The sequence below is a fragment of the Rhipicephalus sanguineus genome, chromosome 4 (assembly GCF_013339695.2).
Source record: "Rhipicephalus sanguineus isolate Rsan-2018 chromosome 4, BIME_Rsan_1.4, whole genome shotgun sequence".
Classification (NCBI taxonomy): Eukaryota; Metazoa; Arthropoda; class Arachnida; order Ixodida; family Ixodidae; genus Rhipicephalus; species Rhipicephalus sanguineus.
Window position 1 is genome coordinate 26,289,439 of NC_051179.1, and position 22,807 is coordinate 26,312,245.

Consider the following 22,807-nt stretch of genomic DNA (forward strand, 5'->3'; position numbering starts at 1 on the left):
CTGGGTGTCGGCCTCAACCCCTCCTCGGTCATATCAACATAATATATATGGTAAAATTACAACCTAATTATAACCTAAATGGCAACCACATTTCTTCAGTGAGAGATTTGAGTATTAAGAGTATTCTTGACAGAAACTTATCTTGGGATTGTCATATTCGATAAGTAACAGCTAATCTTGCAAAGTATTCGGCTTCCTGCGGAGAAACGCAAAACGCTCCCGATAGAAACAAGGCAACTACTGTATATGTCCGCTCTATACTCGAGTTGCTCGCACAGTGTGGGACCCGTGGTTAAAAATGAATATAATTACTAGAAAGGTACAGAATTAGTGGTAAGGATTGTCCTCAATAATTATAGGTGGAAATTTAACATACCCCTTGCAAAGGAAACTATGGAAATACGGAGGAAGAAATTAAGATTAAAAATGTTTCATAACATACTTCACACAAGAACCGTATAGATAAGGATAAGTACATATTTCAACCGCACTACATCTCATCACGAATCGACCACACTACAATAAGTACAGAACCAATAGAGCGTATGTTGGCCATGTTGCTAATTCATGTTTCACTTTTTTGAGCGCACAAATAGACAAGGACGAAAAGCAACGCGGACACAGCGCTGTGTCCGCGTCGCTTTTCGTCCTTGTTCATTTGTGCGCCCAGAAAAGTGATGCAGAAACCGAGTCGTTCAGGAACACATTTTTTCCACGCACAGTCTCGGAATGGAATCACCTAACCAATGATGTTGCCACCATGAAGTCTAACGCTGCCTTCTACTCCATGATATGATGCTATGTGTCTTTGTTGTCATGAAGAAGGTTGAGTTGTGTAAATGCTTGTTCCTTTTCTTGTATGTTCTTTTTTACTGTACTTGATACCTGTAAATATGTCATTACCAATCATTTGGTGTGTAACTCCCCCCCCCCCCCCCTTTGTAATGCCCTATGGCGCTAAGGGTACTGTGATACATAAATAAAATAAGCGTACGAACTTGAGCTTGTTGGTACACATTCATAGTAACAAAATAGCGCCAGAACTACAAGGACGAGACAGATGAAACAGGACTAGCGCTGACTACTAATTAATGCGTTTATTTTCACAATGCGAATATATGCGCTTCTGGGATGTGCTTTGTCAACGAAGCGTAGAACGCGCAACTGCGCAGATAGTTAATCTCTTGTGTGATAGAAGGGGATGATGCATGGGTGACCTGCCACATGGATGGAGAAGGCTTCATATATTTCGCGGGTGCGATTATCACGGTACCGGCGCACGATGCGCGTCCGCTGAAAGTTGGGGTGCATCCACATGCGGCACAATGTATTGCCAGATTGCTACCTGTTTTGGTTCTAATGTTGTTGGAATGTTCACGCAGGCGATCGTTCACACAGCGGCTAGTCTGACATATGCAGTATGTAGTTGCTGCCGCAGGATGTGGGGAACCTCGTAGATAACACCAACCTGCAAAGGACGAAACGGGTGACATGATTCTTTTTTGCACTCCTGACTGCAGGACTTGAGTTCTTCACTCTCCTGCACAGCGAACTGAGTTCATGGGTGCCGAATAAACGACGTTGACACTGGCGCGTGCGGCATCTTTCTTGATGCGGTGGACACTCCATGTAGATAGGGTATCACCGCAAATTTCGCTTCTTGTCAAATTGCTGGGGTGTAGTCGAAAATAGCCGTCGCTCCCTTATAATGGCTTCCGCTAACCAGACAGAAGCTGTTGGGGGAAAGCCTGCAGTCGTCAATCGCTGGACTTGCTGAGAGAAGCTTGTTGCAACCTGATGAGAGCAAGACCTGCGTTTTCATTGTAGACAGCTTGACGAGCTTGGAATGGTGAGGTCTGAATGGAAGAAGGCCCTTCTCTGAGCGGGGCGCATACTTCCAGCACGTGTGCACTGCACCGAGGTGCAACATGAGGTCAAGAAAACGCAGTTGACGTTAGCGGGGAGCTCCTTGGTGAATGAGAACCGGGGAAGCACGTCGAGAAGTGGGCGAAAATTGTGTCGACCTTTCACTGCTCTTTTCAGGAGTCCTCCGGAGCAGCACCAGTAAGTCGTCCACACCTGAAGGTCCTCATGACGCCAAACCGTCCGATACCTTCTTGCAGCTTCCTGTCATAAGCGCTAGAAGCAGGTGACAGGATTGGGGCTATGCAGGACCCGATGCAGACGCCATCTCGCTGCACGTACAGGACATCGTCATGTTTGATGACGTTGGAGGAAATGTGGAGCTGCTGCAGTCCATGAATCTGGCGACGCTGTGCCAACCGCGTTGTGAAAACGGGTTGCACCGTACACATCGATACCTTCATGGACAGTGTCAACGAGAGCTGCCTGGGGAGTGAATAAAAAAGGTCCTTAATGTTAACTGAAAAAAGTCAGTTTCGCCGCAACGGCGAAGCAATGAATGCGATAGCAAACAAATTGGAATGTTAAAGCGAAGAACGGAAACCAGCTCGAAATTTCCAGCGTGTCGCTCAAGCGCAAAGGACGCACGAAAAGCACACATCAGGACGAGCGTGAACTATCATGCGTCACAGCTCGGCACTTGAAGCGCACTTCTCAAACATAAAGCAGGACGCACGAACGAACGAACGAACAGGTACACACAGGACGAGCGCGAACTGTCACAGTTGTTACTATTTCTGTTTGAACAACGCGCTCATTTCGCAAACGCGGCCGCTGCAGCGAGCGAAGTGACCTCGTACGCTCGTGACTTCAGCGCGGACATCGCGGGGGAAAGCACAAGACAGACAACACTCCGCACCTCTCCCCCCGCCCGGCCCTTCTTTCCTCGGATAAGCGCACGAATGCTGCACGCCTATAGGGCGAAGGGAAACGGCGTTCGCAGGAGCGGGGCGAGCTGGCCGACGCTTTAAGTGCGCCCGTTTAGGGAGCCTAATGACCGGCTGTATTAAGGTGATGTCAGCTTTGACCCACTAGATGCCGCCAACGCACCGCCGCCCGCCAAAACACAGTGTTGCCTGACAGCAACGCCGCGCTGGGAGCGGCGGCTAGTCCCAATATGGCGGCGCGCAGAAAACTATGCATCTTGGTGCCCGCACTGCGTCTACTCCCGGTTGCGTTTAGTTCTAAACAATACGGCGTCGAGCGTTGCGGTAGCGTGTTAAACGCTGCCGGTGAAGCCCTGGATGCTGCGTACCACTCAGCACCAACCACAAGAGAAAGAGCGTGCGAATTTCCGCTTCCCAGCGAGCCCTGGCCGACAACTCTGGCTGGCTCAAGTGAAGCGAGGACGGCTGGGACAGTGCGTCTGTATTTGCTCTGGGTGTACTGCGTATATTCGTTCAGTTTTTTGCTGCAGAACACTTATACGTTTTCTCGGTGATCGCGAATGCGTAGATAACGATGTTGTTATTGCTGCGTCCACGCATTGCGAGTAGGAAGCCTACAAACGGGACGCATCCGAGCGTCCGTACGCAGACGCGCTCGTAGTCTGAGCTGTTGCTCTCTTGCGTGAGTTCGCGTCAGCGTAACCTCAGTATTATGTCACCATAGGGCCCTTATACCTTTGCCTAAGAGGACAAGAAGTAGAAAGCCTTCTCATTTCGCTCTATATATGATCCTTACCCGGAAGCTTTCTGCACCTAACGTGCTGTTGCATTGCCTCCGCGATCATAGGCATTGCAACATTTAGAGGCGTAGCTCCTCTTAGTCTAACTGCAAATCTCCGTTGTCCGGCGTATCTCCCGGCAGCGGCAGTAAACGGCAGTATCTGCCCGGTGGTGGTGGTGGTGGTTGTGCGGCGTGACACCCTTACTGCGCATGTGCATACCCTCTCCACACACCTCCTCTCCACTACCCATCACCATTCCCCATGCCTCTACCCTATGCCCTTCCCTCACCGCTCACCCTCTCACTCCCTCTCTCCCCTTCCCCTCCCTTCTCCTCTCCATACCCCTCTCCCCTCCCCTTTCCACTCTTCCTCTGAAACGCGGGCTAGACATGCCGAAATCTCTCTGCGAAACGCCGCGATGAGCTCGAGCGCATGCGCGTCCCCTCCCTCTCTCTCTCTTCCTACGCTGCCCCCCTCTCGCCGCCTATCGACCGCGTTCCCGCTCGCCCTGTGAGAATTAACGGCCAGGCTAGATGGAAGATACGACGCGCGTAGCGTTCCTTCGCGTTCCACGACGCGAGGTCGGTAGCATGCCCAACGAACGCCAACGGAACGCGATCGTGCAAGTGCTCCGGCTTCACATCGCTCAGGTCTCCTACGGTACCCCCCCCCCCTATCTTGCCTCGCAGCGCCGACGCAGGCAGCGTCGCGGCAGCGTCTTGATTGAAAAAACCGACCGCTCGCGCTGCACAACCGTTCACTGACCACCCCGTACACTATAGGCATGGGATTTTGACCTCCAAGGTAGTGCGTGTGTGCGATTTCTCCTGTGCGTGATGAAACAATGAAAATCACAGCGTACATGTAAAATTAAAGTGAGCTGCAAGTCGTCATAACTCTCATCGAACCTTAGTATAAACGCGCCCGATCTCACGTCGGTGATGATGTACTGGGCAGAATTCACGGAAGATTCACGTTTACCGATGAACCTCCGCAGCTTCGCCCATCCTATAATCACTCCGTGGATATGCTGTGATTTTTTTATTTTCCCACTCTCGTAGTTAAGCATTGCCTCCGAGATGGACACACGTTTCACCAAGCGACGATGGCGTGTGATGACGTCATCATGTGAGGTCATGTGATTAACTCATCATGAAGCGTTATGATCACGTCGCAATTTTCCGAGCTCTCTGACATCATGATGACGTCACACGGTCGGCTCCTGATGACATCGATTGACATTCAGGTCATGCGACTTCGATGCGCCGTCGGCTCGCACGCATTCACCTATTCAGCACGTGACCTCTGCCTACTTGATTCCGTTTTCTTGAATCATTGGTGTTGACACCGCCGCGACAGTGTGTGGTGATATCTACGTGTTACGTCATCATGAGTCTCATGATGACGTCATACTTTGGTCATACCATGGTATTGCTAATTGAGTATCCGCTCGTGTTGACGCCGACGCTGGACGCCAACGACGGTTACATCTCGCGTTGGGGTACATCTAAGGACTTTCGCCTTAATACGGCTTTCGCTGAAAAAGGGCCTTTGAATACACAGCAAGTCACGCTAACCGTGTAGATCACGAGTAAATCCATTCATGGCAACCTGTGGAGAGCAAGAGTGCTTCGCGTAGCTGGAGGGAGAGTCGGCTAGCCCCATATGGCGGCGCACGGGAAAAACTATGCTGAATTTGGTGGAAGCTGGCAAACAGCGTGCCCCCATTGACCGGGTTTGGCTGAGTTTCTTGAAGGCATTATTAAGGTGTCTCCACCATTTATTTAAGCCAGCATGGCTTTCGCAAAGGGTTTTCACTGTAACACAAATTACGACAATCATCACTACTTGCTAGTACTCTTGACAAGTCAAGCCAAATGACGTTATATTTTTGGATTTTAAGAAAGCATCGATCTTGTTCCTCATAGTAAACTCCTAGAAAATTGCAGTCAATTAACCTTCCAGCATACATTATTAACTGGGTAGCAGCTTATTGTCTAATCGCAAGCAGTTTGATAAAATAGTAATTATTTTTCTAATGAACTTTCCGTAACCTCTGGAGTTCCCCAGGGTAGTGTGTTAGGGCCTTACTGTTTCTAATTATATAAATGACATTGTTAATGCATTTGGCTCCCATACAAATTAGGCTATTCGCAGACGATTGTGTTTTGTTTAACGAAGTTTGTTTCCTTAATGATCAGTTAATACTAACTTCACCTTCAAAACATTTTGTCGTGGTGCAAGCGGTGGGGCATGGAAACTGTACACTGAAAAAACTGTTTACATGTCTGTAACAAAAAAAGTTAACAAATAGTCGTTCATTGACAACCTAGGATCCACGCCGCTCACCAAAGTAAACCAATATAAGTACCTTGGAATCACAATAACCAGTGACCTAAGCCGGAATAACCACATTTCCAACATCTGTAACTCTTCTTTCAGAAACTTTGTATCCTCAGGACAAACTAATAAACATGCTCCTCGTGACACTACATTTTTGGCTTACACATCACTAATCCGACCAAAACTCGAATATGCTTGCATCGTATGGGACCCCACAAAAAAAAAACATAATGCATTAGAGATGATACAACGCCGAGCAGTTAGGTTTATTTTTCTAAATATAGAATAAATGACCTCCCACAGCCCTAATGAAACATCATAATATTCAGACTCTACAACTCCGAAGGAAAATACACCGGTTAAAATTTATTTTCCAACTAAAAACAAGCTTCTCTCTTAGCCACAGGCTTATGTGTCCCCACTTACAGCACGTCGAACAAAGGCATCGTCATGATCTTTCTCTAACGCCATACAGCACAAGAACTAACCTATTTAAGTTTTCCTTCTCCCCAGAAACTGTAAAAAGATGGAATAACCTGGAGGTATCGCAAATAATAAACGCAGATTCTATTGAACGTATATCTATTTAATTTATCAACAATGTCACATTGATTAACTCTTCGTTCGTTAGTTTTACTGTTCCGTTCTTGAGTATTTAAAAAGTGTTATTGCTGTCTTTCGATCTGTATGAGTATTATCTAATGTTCATGCGTGCGCATTATGTTCTCTATTATTACTTTTGTTTGTTTCTGATGTTATGTTATTTTTTTTTCTTTTGGTCTTTTAAGCTTGTCTTATTCGTTGTGGTTTCTGTGAATGTATGTATTTATGTGCTGCCTCCTGCATGGACCCAATTAAGGTCTGCAGTATTGTGTAAATAAAAAAAAATATAGAAGCCTATTATTTGTTTCTTTGTTTTCATATCGCGGTCTTTTTCTTTTGTTTACTGTCATCATCGAAGCAGAGTATTCAGCTGTTGATTTCTTTATATGTCACACTCTCTGTTATACGGCAGTAAATTTCCGCGAAGACAGCCACACGAGCTAGTCATCTCTCTCGCATGTAGTTTCTTCGCAGTTCATTCGTATAGTTGCAATCTGTTTCTTGTTCCTCGGTCTGGTGTCAATCGTACGCGACAGCGCAGGAGCACGCCGTAGTTGTTCCGCACTTCGCACACGACAAACAAAACTTGACGCGCGCTGGCGTGTCGGAAAAGTTTTCGAGCCATCGCTTACGGACGCCATCCTTTTGTTTCGAGCGCCGACGATTGAGCAGTTCGACATGGGCGTTGTAAGAGAGTTGACGGCTGCCGTCCCTGAGAGAAGGCGTGTAAGTTACGACGACGACAGCATCTCCTTGTTGTTTGCCGATGCCAATGTTATGTATTTTTTTGTTTGTTTCGACTTCGTGCTTTTGTTTACACACGTGTTGAGAGCTTGGAGGATGTCAGGGAGGAACGCTAAGGCACATATATGTCCGGGAAGGAAGTTCTAGCGTGCAAGAGTAGCGCTGCCCGACATTGCCGGATACATATACAGAAACGTATTTGTAAGTTTCAACATCTGACAGATAGAATTCGCGTTTCTGGTGCACGTTGCGTTTATATTCTGGTGTATTTCATGGCAATTTAGTTTGCACCACTTTGACACGGCTGAGGTAGCTTGGTTACGCATGTGCTGCTGGTTCATGTGTTTGGGGATGTGGGTTTTCTTCAATAAACATTCATCATATAGAGCAGGTAGCGCAAAAAAAAAAACGTAGACACAAGCCAGGGACATAAACACGAGACGAGCGCTAACCTCAAACAAGGGTTGAAAGTTGGGCGAGTTGGTACGGGTTCGAACATCTTAAGAAAAAACTGTGCAGCAGGACGAGACACCAAGAAAGAACTGACGAAAACGAGCGCTCGTTTTCGTCAGTTCTTTCTTGGTGTCTCGTCCTGCTGGGCCAGTTTTTTCTTAAGATGCTAACCTCAAACCTTGTCTCGTGTTTATGTTCCTGGCTTGTGTCTACGTATTTTTTTGCGCTACCTGCTATATTTTTGTGCGTACCTGCGTATTTGCGCTACCTGCTATTTTTTTGCGCTACCTGCGCGCTGACGCGCGCCTTGCAGGACCCAAATAAAGTTTTTCAACCAACCAACCAACCTGCTATATGACACATTCTTACAAACTCGCCCAGATTTCCGTTCTCGTAAGAATAAACATTAGGTTGTAAGTCCAGCGCTTGTCCTGCCTGGTTTTTGTTCATCGCTGTCTTCGTTTCATGATCGCTGGTTTCCTCTTTCGAACGAATACAGAAGATCCTCAACTGTTGAAACACGCGTGTGAGTGTATTTATATCCGGATGGGACGACAGATTTGTCAGAAGGATGCTTAGGCATAAGCGCCTCGAAGCATGCGCTCTATGCACAATCGAACGGTGGGGATGAAAAATGTGAGTCTTAAAAACTGGAGCGCAGTATTGTAACCAATTGTTACGATGCGGCCGCATTGCATGGAGCATGACAAAACTACGTATAATACTGATAAGAGTAAAACAGTGAGCTGATGACGTTTAAAACGCGTTATTCTCCATACACCTGGTGACATTGAAATAACTGCAGGTATCAGCTTGCCTTAGTTGACGCATAGCTAAAATAACTTGTAAATCTACATATGCGTTTGTCCAGCGGTTACAATTAACATTATTATAATGGTTATGATGTCAACGCTATTGTCACCGCTGATCTTATAGCAATTCAATGATACTGCTGATAATAACGAAACCAACATCCTGCCACAAACCGGGATACTACTTAAATACCAGGAATCGCATTTCACGGAAATGAAGACGTGACTGCGGTGCTGCCTTTACAGAACGCGCGCGGACCTTGTCTTTAAAGAAAGGAAAATCTTCCTTTCAGCGGCTCGAGATACGTACAACGTAAGAGAGAGGTAAGATAACATTCCGATCATAGTCTGACATTGCTATAACAGCGAGACAGTGTTGTTGCCTCCGTAAATTCTCCGTTGTTATTCTCTAAGTCATGATCCTTGAAGTTTCCGCAGCCCGCGCGATCCTCTTGCGACGGTATCTCTTAACACTAGCTAAAGCAGTGGTTGCACTCCTAATCAAGCCTGCCGCTCTGAGTGCGTCATGCGTAAAAGGGAGTTGAGATAACATTCCGGTTATGGACTGGCATTACGAATAAGAGCGAGATACTTCTTCTGCCTCCGCTAATTCTCCGTTGTTATTCTCGAAGTTACGACGGCTTTCCTTGAAAATTCCACGACGCGCGCGATCTTCTTTCGATGGTATCTCTTTACACTATAGCAAATCAGTGATTGCACTCCCAATAAAGCCTGCCGCTCTGAGTACGTCATCCGGCTTAGACTGATATAGACAACGGTATGCAATCTGTATTCCACCAGCCTTCCTGAAGACTCCTTGCGTATGTCCCGGTGCACCGAAGGCACTCAACAAAACGCATGTGGCGTAAAGAAAGCACTGCGCGCCAGCCTATCGTGGCATCGCTGCGGATGCAATCACATCCATGCAGCGTCCCTGGCATCGGGACACAGCGTTATTTGTTAATGGAAGTACACGTCAACGGAGCAATCGCGCATTCTTCGTTCTTGTGCGATAACGTGTAGCGAAGTAGGCCTATATCTGAGGCGACGAGCGCTTTATCGGCCCGTCTCGTCTCGATCACGCACGTCGTCGCGGTTACGTTTCCGGCTCATTTCGTGCCTAAAGCCATGGCGTGTTTGGATGACCTATTCGAGAAGCTTGGACCGTAGCCACCCACTCGGCTGTTGAGCTAAGTGTTGGCTCGACAACCATGCAGATAGAGAAGTAATGCTCAGCTCTTTCAGAAACGTAAAGTAAAAACAAATCTTTCGATATGCGTAATGATGCTGCATGAATTTGTATGCGAAGTATATGCGCGCGCCGAGGTTGGTGCTGGTACTTACAGCACGTGGTGAAGAGATCGCGGGGTTTTTTCACGTTGTCACGTCCAGTGCGAAGGCCGAGACCTTTGAACTGGAAACAGTTCAATTGGAGGAGTGGTGGAGAGCAAAACGGAACAAACGTCAAGCGACGAAGGAGACAAACCCACACTGCCAACATAAATTATCGTACGGAGACCACGGCATTTAAACAAACACAATAATGAATTTTCTGAGTTTTACGTCCCAAAATCACGATATGATTATGAGGGACGCCGCAGTGGAAGGCTCCGGAAATTTCTACCACCTGGGGTTCTTGAACATGCGTCTAAATTTAAGTAGGCGGGCCTCGAGCATTCCGCCTCCATTTAAATATGGCCGCCGCAGCCGGGATTCGATCCCGCGACCTTTCGAGTTCTCTCGTCCGAGCACCATTCCACCAGTATAGACAGACATATTTTGTCGCCGTCATTTTCCTTTGCGCTGCCCCACTCCTCACGTGTGCAACACCCACTAACCCGCCGCAACCATTCTCAGTTCAACTGTATATTCATGTTGGCGCTTTCTTCTGTAAGACTACTGCTCTATGAGACCGTTGTGACCTTCTCACGTTTGATCTGTTATTAATAAGGGGACTTACAGATAGCCATGAAAGTCGCTTTCTAAGATCAGTTAACAATTAAACAGTTAACAAATTAAAATTCATTTATTATAATCTTCAGCCTTCCTATACAGAAGATAGCACCATATTTCTCGGACCATCACCGTTTATTGGTTTGCGCTATCATCAATTGAGAGACAACCATTCAAGCAACGCTCCTCTCTCTTGCACAGTCAGCGTCAAAAGTTTAGGGACCACGAGACACAAAAAAAGCTGACTATGTTCCCACTGCTTCGGCAGGCAGCCTCGAATTTATAATTCGGCCTGTTCTAAAACCAACTAAAAGTCAGAAACTGCGCAGTTCGACCGAATACAGTCACCAATTACCGATAATTTCAAAGTTTTCTCAGCTCCTGGTCTCTAAACTTGTGACGCCGACTGTACATTGTTCTTTCGAGCCGTATCTGCCAGCGGCCGTTGTACGCCACCAAAAAATAGTTTTGGTGTTTTTTTTTTTCCGCGTCCATCCTAATCACGCGTAAGTCTAACTTCACATACACAATGAAGCGTTGGCCATGTAGTAACAGGAGAGAGATAGAGAAAGAAAAGGAAGGCAGGGAGGTTAATTAAGCAGATGGTAGTATACCGGTAGTATCCGGTATGCTACACTGCACTGGGGTGGTTAAATATATGATTGAAAAGAGAGAGATAAAAGATTAAAAAAAACCACAATCACACACACAGAGCCGCTCAGACAGGCCACTAGATCGCAGGAAGCCTAGTAGCGCTTGTACGGCTTCTGGAAAGAATACTACGCATAGTAACAGGAGTCAGTGTTGTGCATACGAGCGTGATCCAATGGAATTTCGCATACCGCAAAACGAATCGTGATCTCTTCCTGTAACCTATCCGCCTTCGAGGTGTATGCGTCTGGTTTCACGAAAAAAACAAACGCACAAAACTGTGCTACCTAATCGCCAATTTCGTTCCTCTATAGCGTCTCCTTTTCTTTCTTCCTCTTAAATGAATTTCAATTTTTATTTTTCTTCATTCCAAAACGCAAATGCGGCACCGGCCGTACGAAGCCGCCGCCCCACTGCCCTTGGCATCGATTATGCATGCGGGGCACGCCATTCACCTATTGGCGCCGTCTCCTCCGCGCTCGATATCTGAATTGCGGATTTTCCGGTTTGGGGATTTTATACGCCGTATCAGGCCTTTAATTTATATGTCCGCGAAGAAGAGTGAGTGCACGCGCGCCGAGAGAAAAAAGTAATAGTAAATACCTCCAACACCCTTTCTTTACTTTTTCTTTTTTTGGCCTTCCTGTCTGGAATCTTCGGGATGATATGCGCGCCTATAACGTCCGCACACGTGCACCGTGAGGCATAATCAAGATTAAGAGAGTCCACAGCGCGTCAGGAGGGCAAGCAACGGGCGCGCGCATGTGGGTATATATACGCGACTGGCGTGCCTGCCAACGCACGAGAGTATGCGCGCTTTCCTTTTTTGTCACCTTTTTTTTTCGTCTCCCCTACATAAACGCGCAAAAGACGAGGTTTTAACCTTGAAGATTCGTTTCGCCGAAAAGCGTCGCCGTGTAACATTTTGCTTAATCCGCACGCCGCCTAACTACGCATCTGGCCATCCTGCAAATGATTCACCGAGGATTAGTTATTCCTTTCCATTTTAGGTTGATATGGCAGGGAGATAATATTCGCGTCGTAAAGTAGTCTATTGTCGAATGCGGGGCTGCATTTCTCGTTAGTGCGTGTGCGTGAGTGAGTGAGTGAGTGAGTGAGTGAGTGAGTGAGTGAGTGAGTGAGTGAGTGAGTGAGTGAGTGAGTGAGTGAGTGAGTGAGTGAGTGAGTGAGTGAAATGAAGGGGAGGAGGAGTTGCAGTGTGAGGCACTGCAATTTCTGGCGGGGGCTGTTTCGCTATTTTATACCCTTTTTTACGTGAGTAGTTGGCGAGTGAAATATGGTTTGGTTGGCGTCAGGGTGTCAAGCAGGGAACGGCTTAACATAAGCAATCGTCTGAAGGAAGGATTATCGTTCTCTAGATCGAGGTTGCGATTGGAGAATATTTAGTACCGATGAAAAGTGGAGATGAACTGTACGAAATATAGGTAGCTATATGAGAGCTTCGTTTCGAAAACTAGAACGTGCGAGACGAACTAGCAGCGAGAACCGAGATCCTTGCCGAGACTAGCTAGACAGTGAAAAACGGCCGGGTAGAAAAAGAAAGCGTTTATGATTTTCCTTGAGTCCGTAATTGATGACGCCTATGCACAAGAGAGGACCGAGACGGCTAGAAGACAGTCGCGGTTAGTTGAGCATACGAAAAATGGACGCTGCTTGGCATGACAATTAACCTGCAGCGTCAGCACAATTGATGAAGTAAACGAAGCCAACGTGACGGTCGAACAGCCCCGAGAAGAACCTTGAAAACCAGCGCATAAACCGGCGCGGACACAAGAAGTATAGAAGGGACACGCCACCATTCTTGTGGCAGTGTCGGGCTTTGCGCTGGTTTTCAAATATATTCAAGAACTTTCACCAAATGACCCAGATTTCTATTCTTCCCGAGAAGAACCACCTACCGTATTTTTCACCAACATAAGCGCACCGCGACATTTTTCCCCGCCGTCAAGGGCACTAGGAGGCCAGAGTGAACATGCTTAAGAATTTAAATATAGCGAAATGAACGTACTAATAAAGTCCAAGCAACAGGCATCACATTTCTGAGAAGTGACAATGTGATTTCTATAGTCAGAAAAAGTATAGTTTGGTAATCAAACTAACACACGTCATCGGCATGAATACCCAATTGCCAGCCATTCGGTAACTCTCGGCCTGCGTGTTTCTGCAAAATAATTACTAGACCAATTAGAAGAAGTAAAAATATTAAGGAAATTACCACTTTAGCTGCGGAGATAGCCTGTATACTTCACAAAAGTGTGATCACGCTGTCGGTAATTGTTATTTTGCCTTGTTGCTTCAGTATCACTCAACAATTTACCTTTACGTATTGTCGGGGGCAAGCCGATACAAATGTCATGCACGGCCGTGGCAATCATGCACGCCCCAAACTTGAAGAGGACGATCGGTATCGTAAAAGCTCGCGGAATGCCCCCTACCATGCAAAGAGGGCCGGCTGGCGCCATCGCGGTATTGCATGCCAGTCGGGGTGCATGCTATTTCCAGGCGGATGGGCAGCGCGGCTTTAAACGCTCCAATCGGCCGCTGATATCACTGTATATATTCGTAGCGAGCCGAATCCGAAGCTCCAGGGTTCCCTGTATACACAGCTGAGCAGTCATCGGGAGCGAGAGACGATGTTTATTTCGAAGGCGACAGCTTATTTTTGATCCGGCCTCAAAGCGGTGCGCCGGGGTGTATGCGCGCTTCGCGAAAGCACGTCCGTTTCGAACTCTTCCTGTTCGTGGTTCGAGTTTCTGGTCTCGTTCCGTTTGCTTACATAATCATTGCGAGAAACACCCGACACTCGCTTGTGTTCGTAAACGGGCGCAGCCGTTGTTTATTTGGGTACCGTGGTGATTTGGCCCATTCGGGCGGCTTTGTGTATAGGTTAGCAGGAACGGTTCGATACCAACGATGTTGTCTTCTTTCTGCAGCAGGAACGCGTTGTTAGAGCTATTTGTTCTTTAAACGCTTGCTGGGTCTGAAGGGAAGTTTACTGTTGTGCGAACGCGGACCCAGAGTGAAGTCGGAACAACTCAAGCGCCGGCATTTGTGTTGCCCTGACTTTTCCCTTGTGTCCGTGTTCGCAGGCCCGTCTTTCGACATGAATCCCATAAAAAAAAGAAAAAGAAAAAAACTCGCAGGATCCATTATGTAGTCACCTAAGACGACTAGAAGGCAAAAGCAATCTTCTTTTTCTTCTCAGTCGATGTGTAGATCCTGCCATGCCACCCTCTGAATGCTTTCTGCACCTAACGTGGTTTTGCACTGCCTCCGCGATCGGCCCACCTTTGACCAAGCAAGGGTGCCGTGTGGCGACGTCACAAGTTTTGTCCATCTGTGACGTCATTATGACGTCATCTAGTGATGATTTTCTGACCACTAGTTTGATGCCGCCGTAGCGGGACGCCGGTAAATTTTCGCATTTGATCGGGCCTCTAAAGCTTTCGCCTTAATAGCTCAGCTTTCTGTTATTTGAGCTTTACTGACACAAACAACTTTCGACCAAGCGGTATAGAGAATGACTCGCTGACCGCGCCGACAAGGCTGTGCCCCAAAGCATGATTATACGAGGCATGCCAGATTGGGGCACCCCGGAATAATTTTTACTACCCGAGGTTCTTTAACGCGCAAACAAGCGTAATCCACGACAGTGGACTTGGCGGAACTGCGGGAAGACGGGACAAGAAAGCAAGGTGACAAACAAACACGAGCGCACTTTCTTGTCCCACCTTCGTGCAGTTCACCCATGTAACCAACAAGCCCAGCTGAGCACCCCACTGAGTGGCTTGTCGGGAAAGTTGGTGCGTCGCAGTACGGAAGAAATAGGTTGTTTCTTGAAAATTAAGTCAGTTGTTAATCAAGCCACCTACATGCCTCTGTTGACCGGTTCTTTCTTTGCTTTCTTCGTCTTTTTCTTCATTTTGCTGGCATCCTCTTGGTTAACTGTAGAAAACAGCGCTAAAAGACTGGACGAAGAAAGGACACAAACCACAAACAGCGCCGTGGGTTTGTGTCCTTTCTTCATCCCGTCTTTTAGCGCTGCCTTCTACAGTTATACATGAACCAACCAGTCCAAATGCATATGTTATCCTCTTGGTACCATGTAAATCTAGGCGCAAGGTGAATCGCAACCATAAAAGGCTGTGACCTTAATTTTTTTGGCGAATTGGTAGTTCACGATAGGTAAAACGGAAGGATTGTGCGTTGCCTTGTCGTTGTGCTTCATGTCGTTGTTGTTGCAGTTGTCGTTGTTGTTGATGCAGTTGCCGTTGTTGTTGATGTGCTGGACATTCTTCCCATCACGAACCATAAAGGCGATGAACTCAACTAATGATGTCACTGCGTTTTGCTCATAGTCTCCTGTGCACCCTAATATATATCTTTTTTTTTTTCACGCAGGTTCATGCAGTGCAAAATGGGGCTACAGTGGACCATTCGGTGAGTAAAGAAACAACAACGCTTGACACTTTGACAAAAAAAAAAAAAAATGTGAGGGCGTGAATACTATATCATTGGTGCGTGTGCATGTCCGTGAGTGTATATGCTCTCTGCGTGTTTTTTTTTTTCTTTTTCAACGCACACATACTCAGTTATTACTAAGAGAATAGGGCAGAACTTCAAGAGAAGATGAAGACTAGAAGATTCTCGAACCCGGATTGTCGCTGAAGTCAACGTTTCGACAAGTGGCCTTGTCTTCTGCCTTCAAGACAAGACCACTTCTCGAAGCATTGGCTCAAGCGACACCCCAGCTTCAAGGATTTTTTACCTGTAAGATAATATGAGAGAGAAATACCGAAATGTGTGTGTGTGTGGGGGGGGGGTGGGGGTGGGGTGTTATGTACAAGGAGTGACTCATTGGGCATATGTCATGGTATATTGACCAAATACTCAGCACCGCCAAAGAAAAAGTGTAGTAAAAAGAGAGAGTCCGACAGACAAGTGTTTGTTGACTATGAAGACGAAGCTATAGCGATGCATGAACATACAGAGAAATCGATCTACAAATTATCAAGTGCAGATCACTCACTTACAAGAAGGAAAGAAAGAGAATGGTTCGAGGGGCTCGTTTCTCTGTTAAACACAAGCCCAATGAAGCTCACAGTCGCAGCTCAAATGGTAGAGAATCGGACGCGTAATCCGAAGGTTGTGGGTTCGGGAACCACCGACGGCAGAGGTGCTTTTTCGTCCGCCTTAGTCAAAAATGACAAATAATGTCCCCTACTTTTTCCTTGGCTTCCTTGTTTGGTGGCGTCCTTAGCTTGCACTTTCGAGAATATGATGCTAGGATATCTAGGCATATTTGGAGACCTTCGAGTTTCCAGAAGTAAATTATCACCTCCCAAACACTCACAGTCGTGAAAACAAAGAATGTCTTCTGAAGAGTACCACGAATAGCTAAACCAAATTAAAATAAAAATAATACTAAACGAAGATGTTTATTTGTTTACCCCTGACTTCCTTCTTTTCTTTCTTAACGTGCTCTCTTTGAATACTTTCCGGCGCTACATTCATCCCCATCACTTAATCAGTGCCATCCATACAGTGTTGAGAGGGCGTGTAACATTGTCGGCACGGGCGTAGCCAGAAACTTTTTCTGGGGGGAGGGGGGTCTAACCACCCTTTATTATGTTCGTGCGTGTGTTTGTATGTGTGCGTGTATGTATACACATACAAAATAGAAAAATATGCGTAGGGAGAGTTCAACCCCTCTCCCCCTACCCCCCTTACCCATCCACCCACTCCGGCTATACCAGTGTTCGTTTGCCCGTTATCCCTTTCTGGCACATGCGAATATTGGACAATAAGCGCACGTGGTAGCGTCGTCAGCACGCCGGACAACATCAGACACGACGCGTAGGAACTGCGAGCTCCGTACTAGACTTCAAATAGATTCCGCTGCGAGAAAACGCAAAGCGCGCCAGCCTCGGCAAATCTCTTTCATTCTCTGTCTCGCGAGTGAGCGATGTCGTGCCGTGCACGACGTCAATTCATTCTGGCGCGTTTCGCTTCGACCAAACAACGTGCGTAAGCGTGTGTTTGTGTATGTGTGGTGTACGAAAGCGTGTTCTTTGCACGACGTGACCACGCTCTCTTGCCAGTACGCACACACGCACGCGACACATGCTGCGTCCACAAGCTGACCAAATAAATTACGGTTGCCCGGCGGCGCGCACTGCAAACAGTCCCTGTGTCAGCGACCACGACTCCGCGCGAACAAATGACTGCACGCCGCTGGGGGCATGCCGCACCGCGACCATGCGTACGCGTCGTTCAACGGGCGACGGAAAACAGGGGGCTGCTTAATTGACTCCGAGATTTTTGCAACAGAACGAACAACCTCAGAGAACACCAGTAATCTCTGAGTCTGTGCTCAAGGATCACTTTGAGACTCCGGAGGAAAAATTAAAAGAAGCGGCGAAATAGGGTATGGTGAACTACTCGATTAAAAAAAATGCACAGCCATGTGTAGAAGTACACAAAAAGGCACAAACACCTTTGACAGTAAAACGCCCACGGAAATGTGAATTGTAATTGTAAAAGTGTGTAACATGTGTGTTTCTTAATTAGTTTATTGCAAAAGGCACTAATCCCTTGGCAACGCGAGACCCTTTTCACATATATAAATAACATATGTATCTGTTGGTGGCAATCATTGTTTGGGAATACGATATACCATAGAGTGCTGATTTTTTTTTTTTTTTTTGCTGTAGTAGTACTAGTAGCAGTAGCAGTAGTAGCAGCAGCAGTAGATGTTGTTTCCTTAAACATTAAGTGATGTACGCTTCTATAAAATCGCCATCTGGAAAGCCGCAATGTGTGTTATAGCACAGTACATGCTTTATTAATATGCCATTATATCCTGGGGTTCCACGTTATATTTCGTGGATCGCTATCTCAAGGCCAACGCTGAGACTCAGAATTCATGCGAAGTGAACGTTACTTCCATAAGCTCCAAAACGCACGTGCATTAAATTTAATGATAATGAGCAAATTACGAAGCATGCACTTATGAATTTTCATTCGGCCAACCGAACGTCAAAGCTTGTACATCAAGTAATAACTCGGCAAATAATGCATGCGTGAAAATGAGATTGTGCAATGTGGCTCATCTGATGTTTATGGTTTTTTTTTCTTCAGATTTTTAAAAATATAACTAAACTATTAAAAAAACGAACGCTTGGTATATGTAATTCAATGCTCCAATTTTGTTTTGTTTGCACAGTTCTCTGGTTACCTCGTGCCAGCTGGCACTAAATCAAGACCTTTATCGATTGAAAAACATCCCGTCCATTCTGTACACGATGATGAGAAGCAAGGCAGAATGTGTTAGTGACTGAATAATTGAAACGGTCTATCCTGCTGCTATTACTTGAGGCCAAAACTAGCGTGCGCAAAGATTCGCTTACTTCCACGCGAGGATAATCATCCTAAATGCTGGAGCTCTTCATGCAAAGGTGGTTATTGAAAGTTAATAGGAAATAGATCTGAGGAAAAAAAAGAAGCACCAAGTCCACGTGTCGGCGCGTGCGTGTGTGCGTGCTTAGTTAAATCAGGTTCTGTGGCTCAAAAGCAGCTGAAGTGTTTGCATGCGCGTACCTATGTATGCGCACGTGCGTCTGCGTGCAAGTGAAACCTTCCAAAATATTTTCTTCTTTTCTTGCTCCCTTCTCCTCCCGTTACCTACACGGTAGTCAATAGACGCAACGTGGTGAACATCCTTGTATTTCCCTTGCTCTCTCTCTCTCTTTCGCTCTCGCTCTCTTAAGCGTTGTCTCGTCCAATTAGCTTATATCAACTCGCAAATCATGCCTTTCATCCTTGAGAGCAGATGAAGTTTGCAGCCTTACAATATCAGCATTTATAGTCGATCGAGTCAAGCAGTTGCGAACTTAATACGCTTGAGTCTTTCAAAAATAAAAAGATAACAGAAAAATGAAGGCATGTGCCGGAAGCCCGTTGCAATCATTTGGTACATTTTTTTTAAACAGCAACAAATTTCCCCGAATTTGATTCAGTGGACGCAGAGATTGAGTCGTTCTCGTACCGGATGCGCCCGATTAATTTTGACTGCATGCACGGGCGTCCTCAACGTGTTCTAAGGTACGTGGGCGTTTTATTAATTTAATTTATGTAGTTTATAGATAACGCCTTGCGTTCGGTGCCTTCAAATTTAAAAGTTCTCGTTGTAACGAAGTTCGTGAATGTCTAGAGCACAGAAGCACGATGCACACACACACAACACACACACACCACCCACACACACACACAACACACACACACACACACGCACACACACACACACGCAAACACACACACACACACACACACACACACACACGCACACGCACACGCAACACACACACACACCCAAACACACACACACACCACACACAACACACCCGCACACCACACACACACACACACACACACACACACACACACACACACACACACACGCGATGTGGTCCAGTCGGCACTCACTGCGAGTGCCAGCAAATACTAGTATCTTCAAAAGAAGCATTGAAGTGTTCTCATTGCTTTGCGATGGACTTTTAATTGTCATGGGACTAATAGTTTAGCATTTCGCTCCCATCTAAATGCGGTCTATACACGACCGGGTGTCGAACCCGCACACTCGTGCTTAGCGGCGCAGCGCCACAGCCGCTAAGACTACACGGCGAGTAAGGGATTGTGGTTTTGATCGCAGGGCCCTACAACTGGGCGAACGTTGACACGAGTCCCAATGTGAACCAGTGCGGGGACAAGCATCAGTCACCCGTGGACCTGGACGACCGCTACGCGGAGTACGACTCTGGGCTGGCCGAGATCAACTTCAACGGTTACGACCAAGAACTGTACAACCCGTACATCGTCAACAATGGACACACAGGTATGCGCATGCGCCCTCACAGACATAACGCGTGATATAATAATAATAATAATAATAATAATAATAATAATAATAATAATAATAATAATAATAATAATAATAATAATAATAATAATAATGATAATGATAATAATAATTGTTGGGGTTTAACGTCCCAAAACCACGATATGATTATGAGGGACGCCGTAGTTAGGGCTCCAGAAATTTCGACCACCTGGAGTTCTTTAACGTGCACTAAATCTAAGTACACGGGCCCCAAGAATTTTCGCCTCCACCGAAAATGCGGCCGCCGCGGTCGGGATTCAATCCCGCGACCTTCGGGTCAGCAGTCGAGCCCCGTAAACAAGAGACCACCATGGCGGGTAACATAATGCGTGAAATTTTGGGATTCAACAGATAGTAGTGTTTGAAGGCAGCTGCTAACGCGTGCGATTAATGTAAATGCTCGTTCACACCTGCGACTACCACCGGTCGCGCAACCAAGTAAATGGCCGATTTGGTCGCAAAGCGACTGCTTTGGCTCAGTCGCTCGTTGCTCGATTTTTCGTAAACTTCTTATCCAATCAGATGCGCAGGAACAGGACGTCAGTTTATTTTACGGGGCAATGGCAATGCGAGCGGACGACGTGGCGACGGATGTGGGTGACACGCAGGTATGAACAGCAATCGCCTTGAGTCGCTTTTTGGTCGTCAGTTGCAAATGGTACCGCGACCGGTGCTAGTCGCCGGTGTGAACGAGCCTTCAGCGTATTAGATGATCCCCAACAGTCGGTCTTTCTATAGGGCGAGAGCCTTCGCATGTGAACGTGACCTAGAGCGAGAAGCCGGCGTGCCGCGCGCCTCGTTGATCGAGGCGCTCGAACTGCGCGTTCACTTCGTCGTTGCTGCGTTCGCGTGACTAAAGAAAATTAAAGATCGGCGTTCGCGTGATATAAATACGGTGACATAGCCACACCGGTTGGCTTCCACCTTCCGGCCGCCTTAGGCGAACGCATAAGGGACCCTGTGATGGGAGCATTTCTAACTCCCCCCCTCTCTCTCTCTCTCTCTCAGTGCAAATCTCGGCGACGGAGGACTCGAACCGGTTCATCGAGGGCGCTCGTCTGCCGGGCCGCTTCCAGTTCGCCCAGTTCCATCTTCACTGGGGCGCGAACTCGAGCAGAGGGTCCGAGCACACGGTCCGTGGGTTCCAGTACCCGCTCGAGGTACGTGTCTGCGCCCAGCGTCATCTCATCTATTTCTTTGAGCATCCAAAGAAAGAAAGAAAGAAAGAAAGAAAGAAAGAAAGAAAGAAAGAAGGAAAGAAAGAAAGAAAGAAAGAAAGAAAGAAAGAAAGAAAGAAAGAAAGAAAGAAAGAAAGAAAGAAAGAAAGAAAGAAAGAAAGAAAGAAAGAAAGAGTTACATGAGGGAGCTTTGCTAAAGAACCTATATGCGCAGTGGGAATGTAGGAATCGTTGTGCTTGGCATACCCTATGCCGATTTTGATATCTATTGCGCAAAAAAAGAAGGTTAAAAATTGGGGGGACGCTTAAGCTTCGCCTTTAAGAGTTGAACGCGATAGGGATATCCTGCCCCTAGTGCGCACTTCGAACACTACGAGTGTTTAACAGAATGCGCGCACTAAGGTGTGTGCCTTATGTAATGGGTAGCATGCTTTAAACCAGGGGCCATTATGCGCGAGAAACTTTTTCGAAGCTGCGATGCACCCACTACGTGGTCTTAAAGGAATACGCGCAGTAATGTGCCTTCTGTAATGGGTGGCTGTCTTTAAACCACAAAGTCGTTATGATAATGACATGGTGTGACGCGCGATGGCAATGTACGCTTGTACCACGCAATATTACTGCGATATTACATCTCGTACTGTGACACTTGTATACAAGACGCGTATTTTTCGGAATGATCAAAGTTACTTTCAGTGCAGCTCCAAGCAGAGGCGTGGCTGTGTGGTAGAACACCTGCTTGCCACGCAGACCTCCTGGGTTCGATTCTCACCCGGACCCAATATTTTTATCATTTATTTATTTGCAGCTTTTTCGATTTTTCGGTCACGGACAAGATGATGATTTTTTCGCTCACAACCAACGGTGCCGACGCCGACAGCGGAATTTCTGCGATACGAGCTCTTTAACGCTATCGCGTTAAAATATGTGTGGTGTGTGCGTGTAGAGCAAGTTTTTGTATTAGGGCATCGAATTTTTCTTCCTTTTTTAGGGAAATATATTGCTGAATATTAGGAAATTATCGAGTGACTCAACGATGCATACTATGCCGATTTTGTTTGCTATTTTCTACTTCCTACGTATCAGCTAAAACAGTTACAGAATTCCGATATACGCTTTCATGGTGCGTTTATTAATTTATAACCTTGATGCGCTTCTTCAGAATTTCCGAATGTCATAATATTGAGAAATATTTCAACTTTTTGGTGACAGCTGTCAGCACTGTTTGATAAAGCCCCGTTGCAAGACTCACCGTTCCTGAATCTGTGCAACTTCCTAACTAAGATTCCGTCTTTTGTTGCAGCTTCACTTTGTGCATTTCAACGCCAAATACGGCTCCGCTGCTGAATCCATGAAATACGAAGACGGACTCGCTGTCGTAGCTGTCTACTTTGAGGTGGGTCAAATTATTGACGTTTTTCTTGTTTTTTTTTTGTCTGATAACTTGGTTTTGGCATGGCAGCCGTTTGCTGTGTATAAGGGCTCATTCACGTCGTCGACTCTCAAAGTTGCGCGACCG

General features: G+C 46.5%; 1 protein-coding gene across 3 annotated transcripts in view; it reads left to right on the top strand.

Moving 5' to 3' along the window:
- The window catches only part of LOC119389656 (carbonic anhydrase 1), a 123,873-nt gene that overhangs the window by 78,838 nt on the left and 22,228 nt on the right, over positions 1 to 22,807 (top strand). For all 3 annotated transcript variants that reach the window (XM_037657013.2, XM_037657014.2, XM_037657012.2), the window contains exons 2-5: positions 15,574 to 15,612; positions 19,883 to 20,065; positions 21,119 to 21,270; positions 22,592 to 22,684. In XM_037657013.2, coding sequence (XP_037512941.1) covers positions 15,574 to 15,612; positions 19,883 to 20,065; positions 21,119 to 21,270; positions 22,592 to 22,684 — 467 coding nt within the window. The remainder of the gene's footprint in view (positions 1 to 15,573; positions 15,613 to 19,882; positions 20,066 to 21,118; positions 21,271 to 22,591; positions 22,685 to 22,807) is intronic.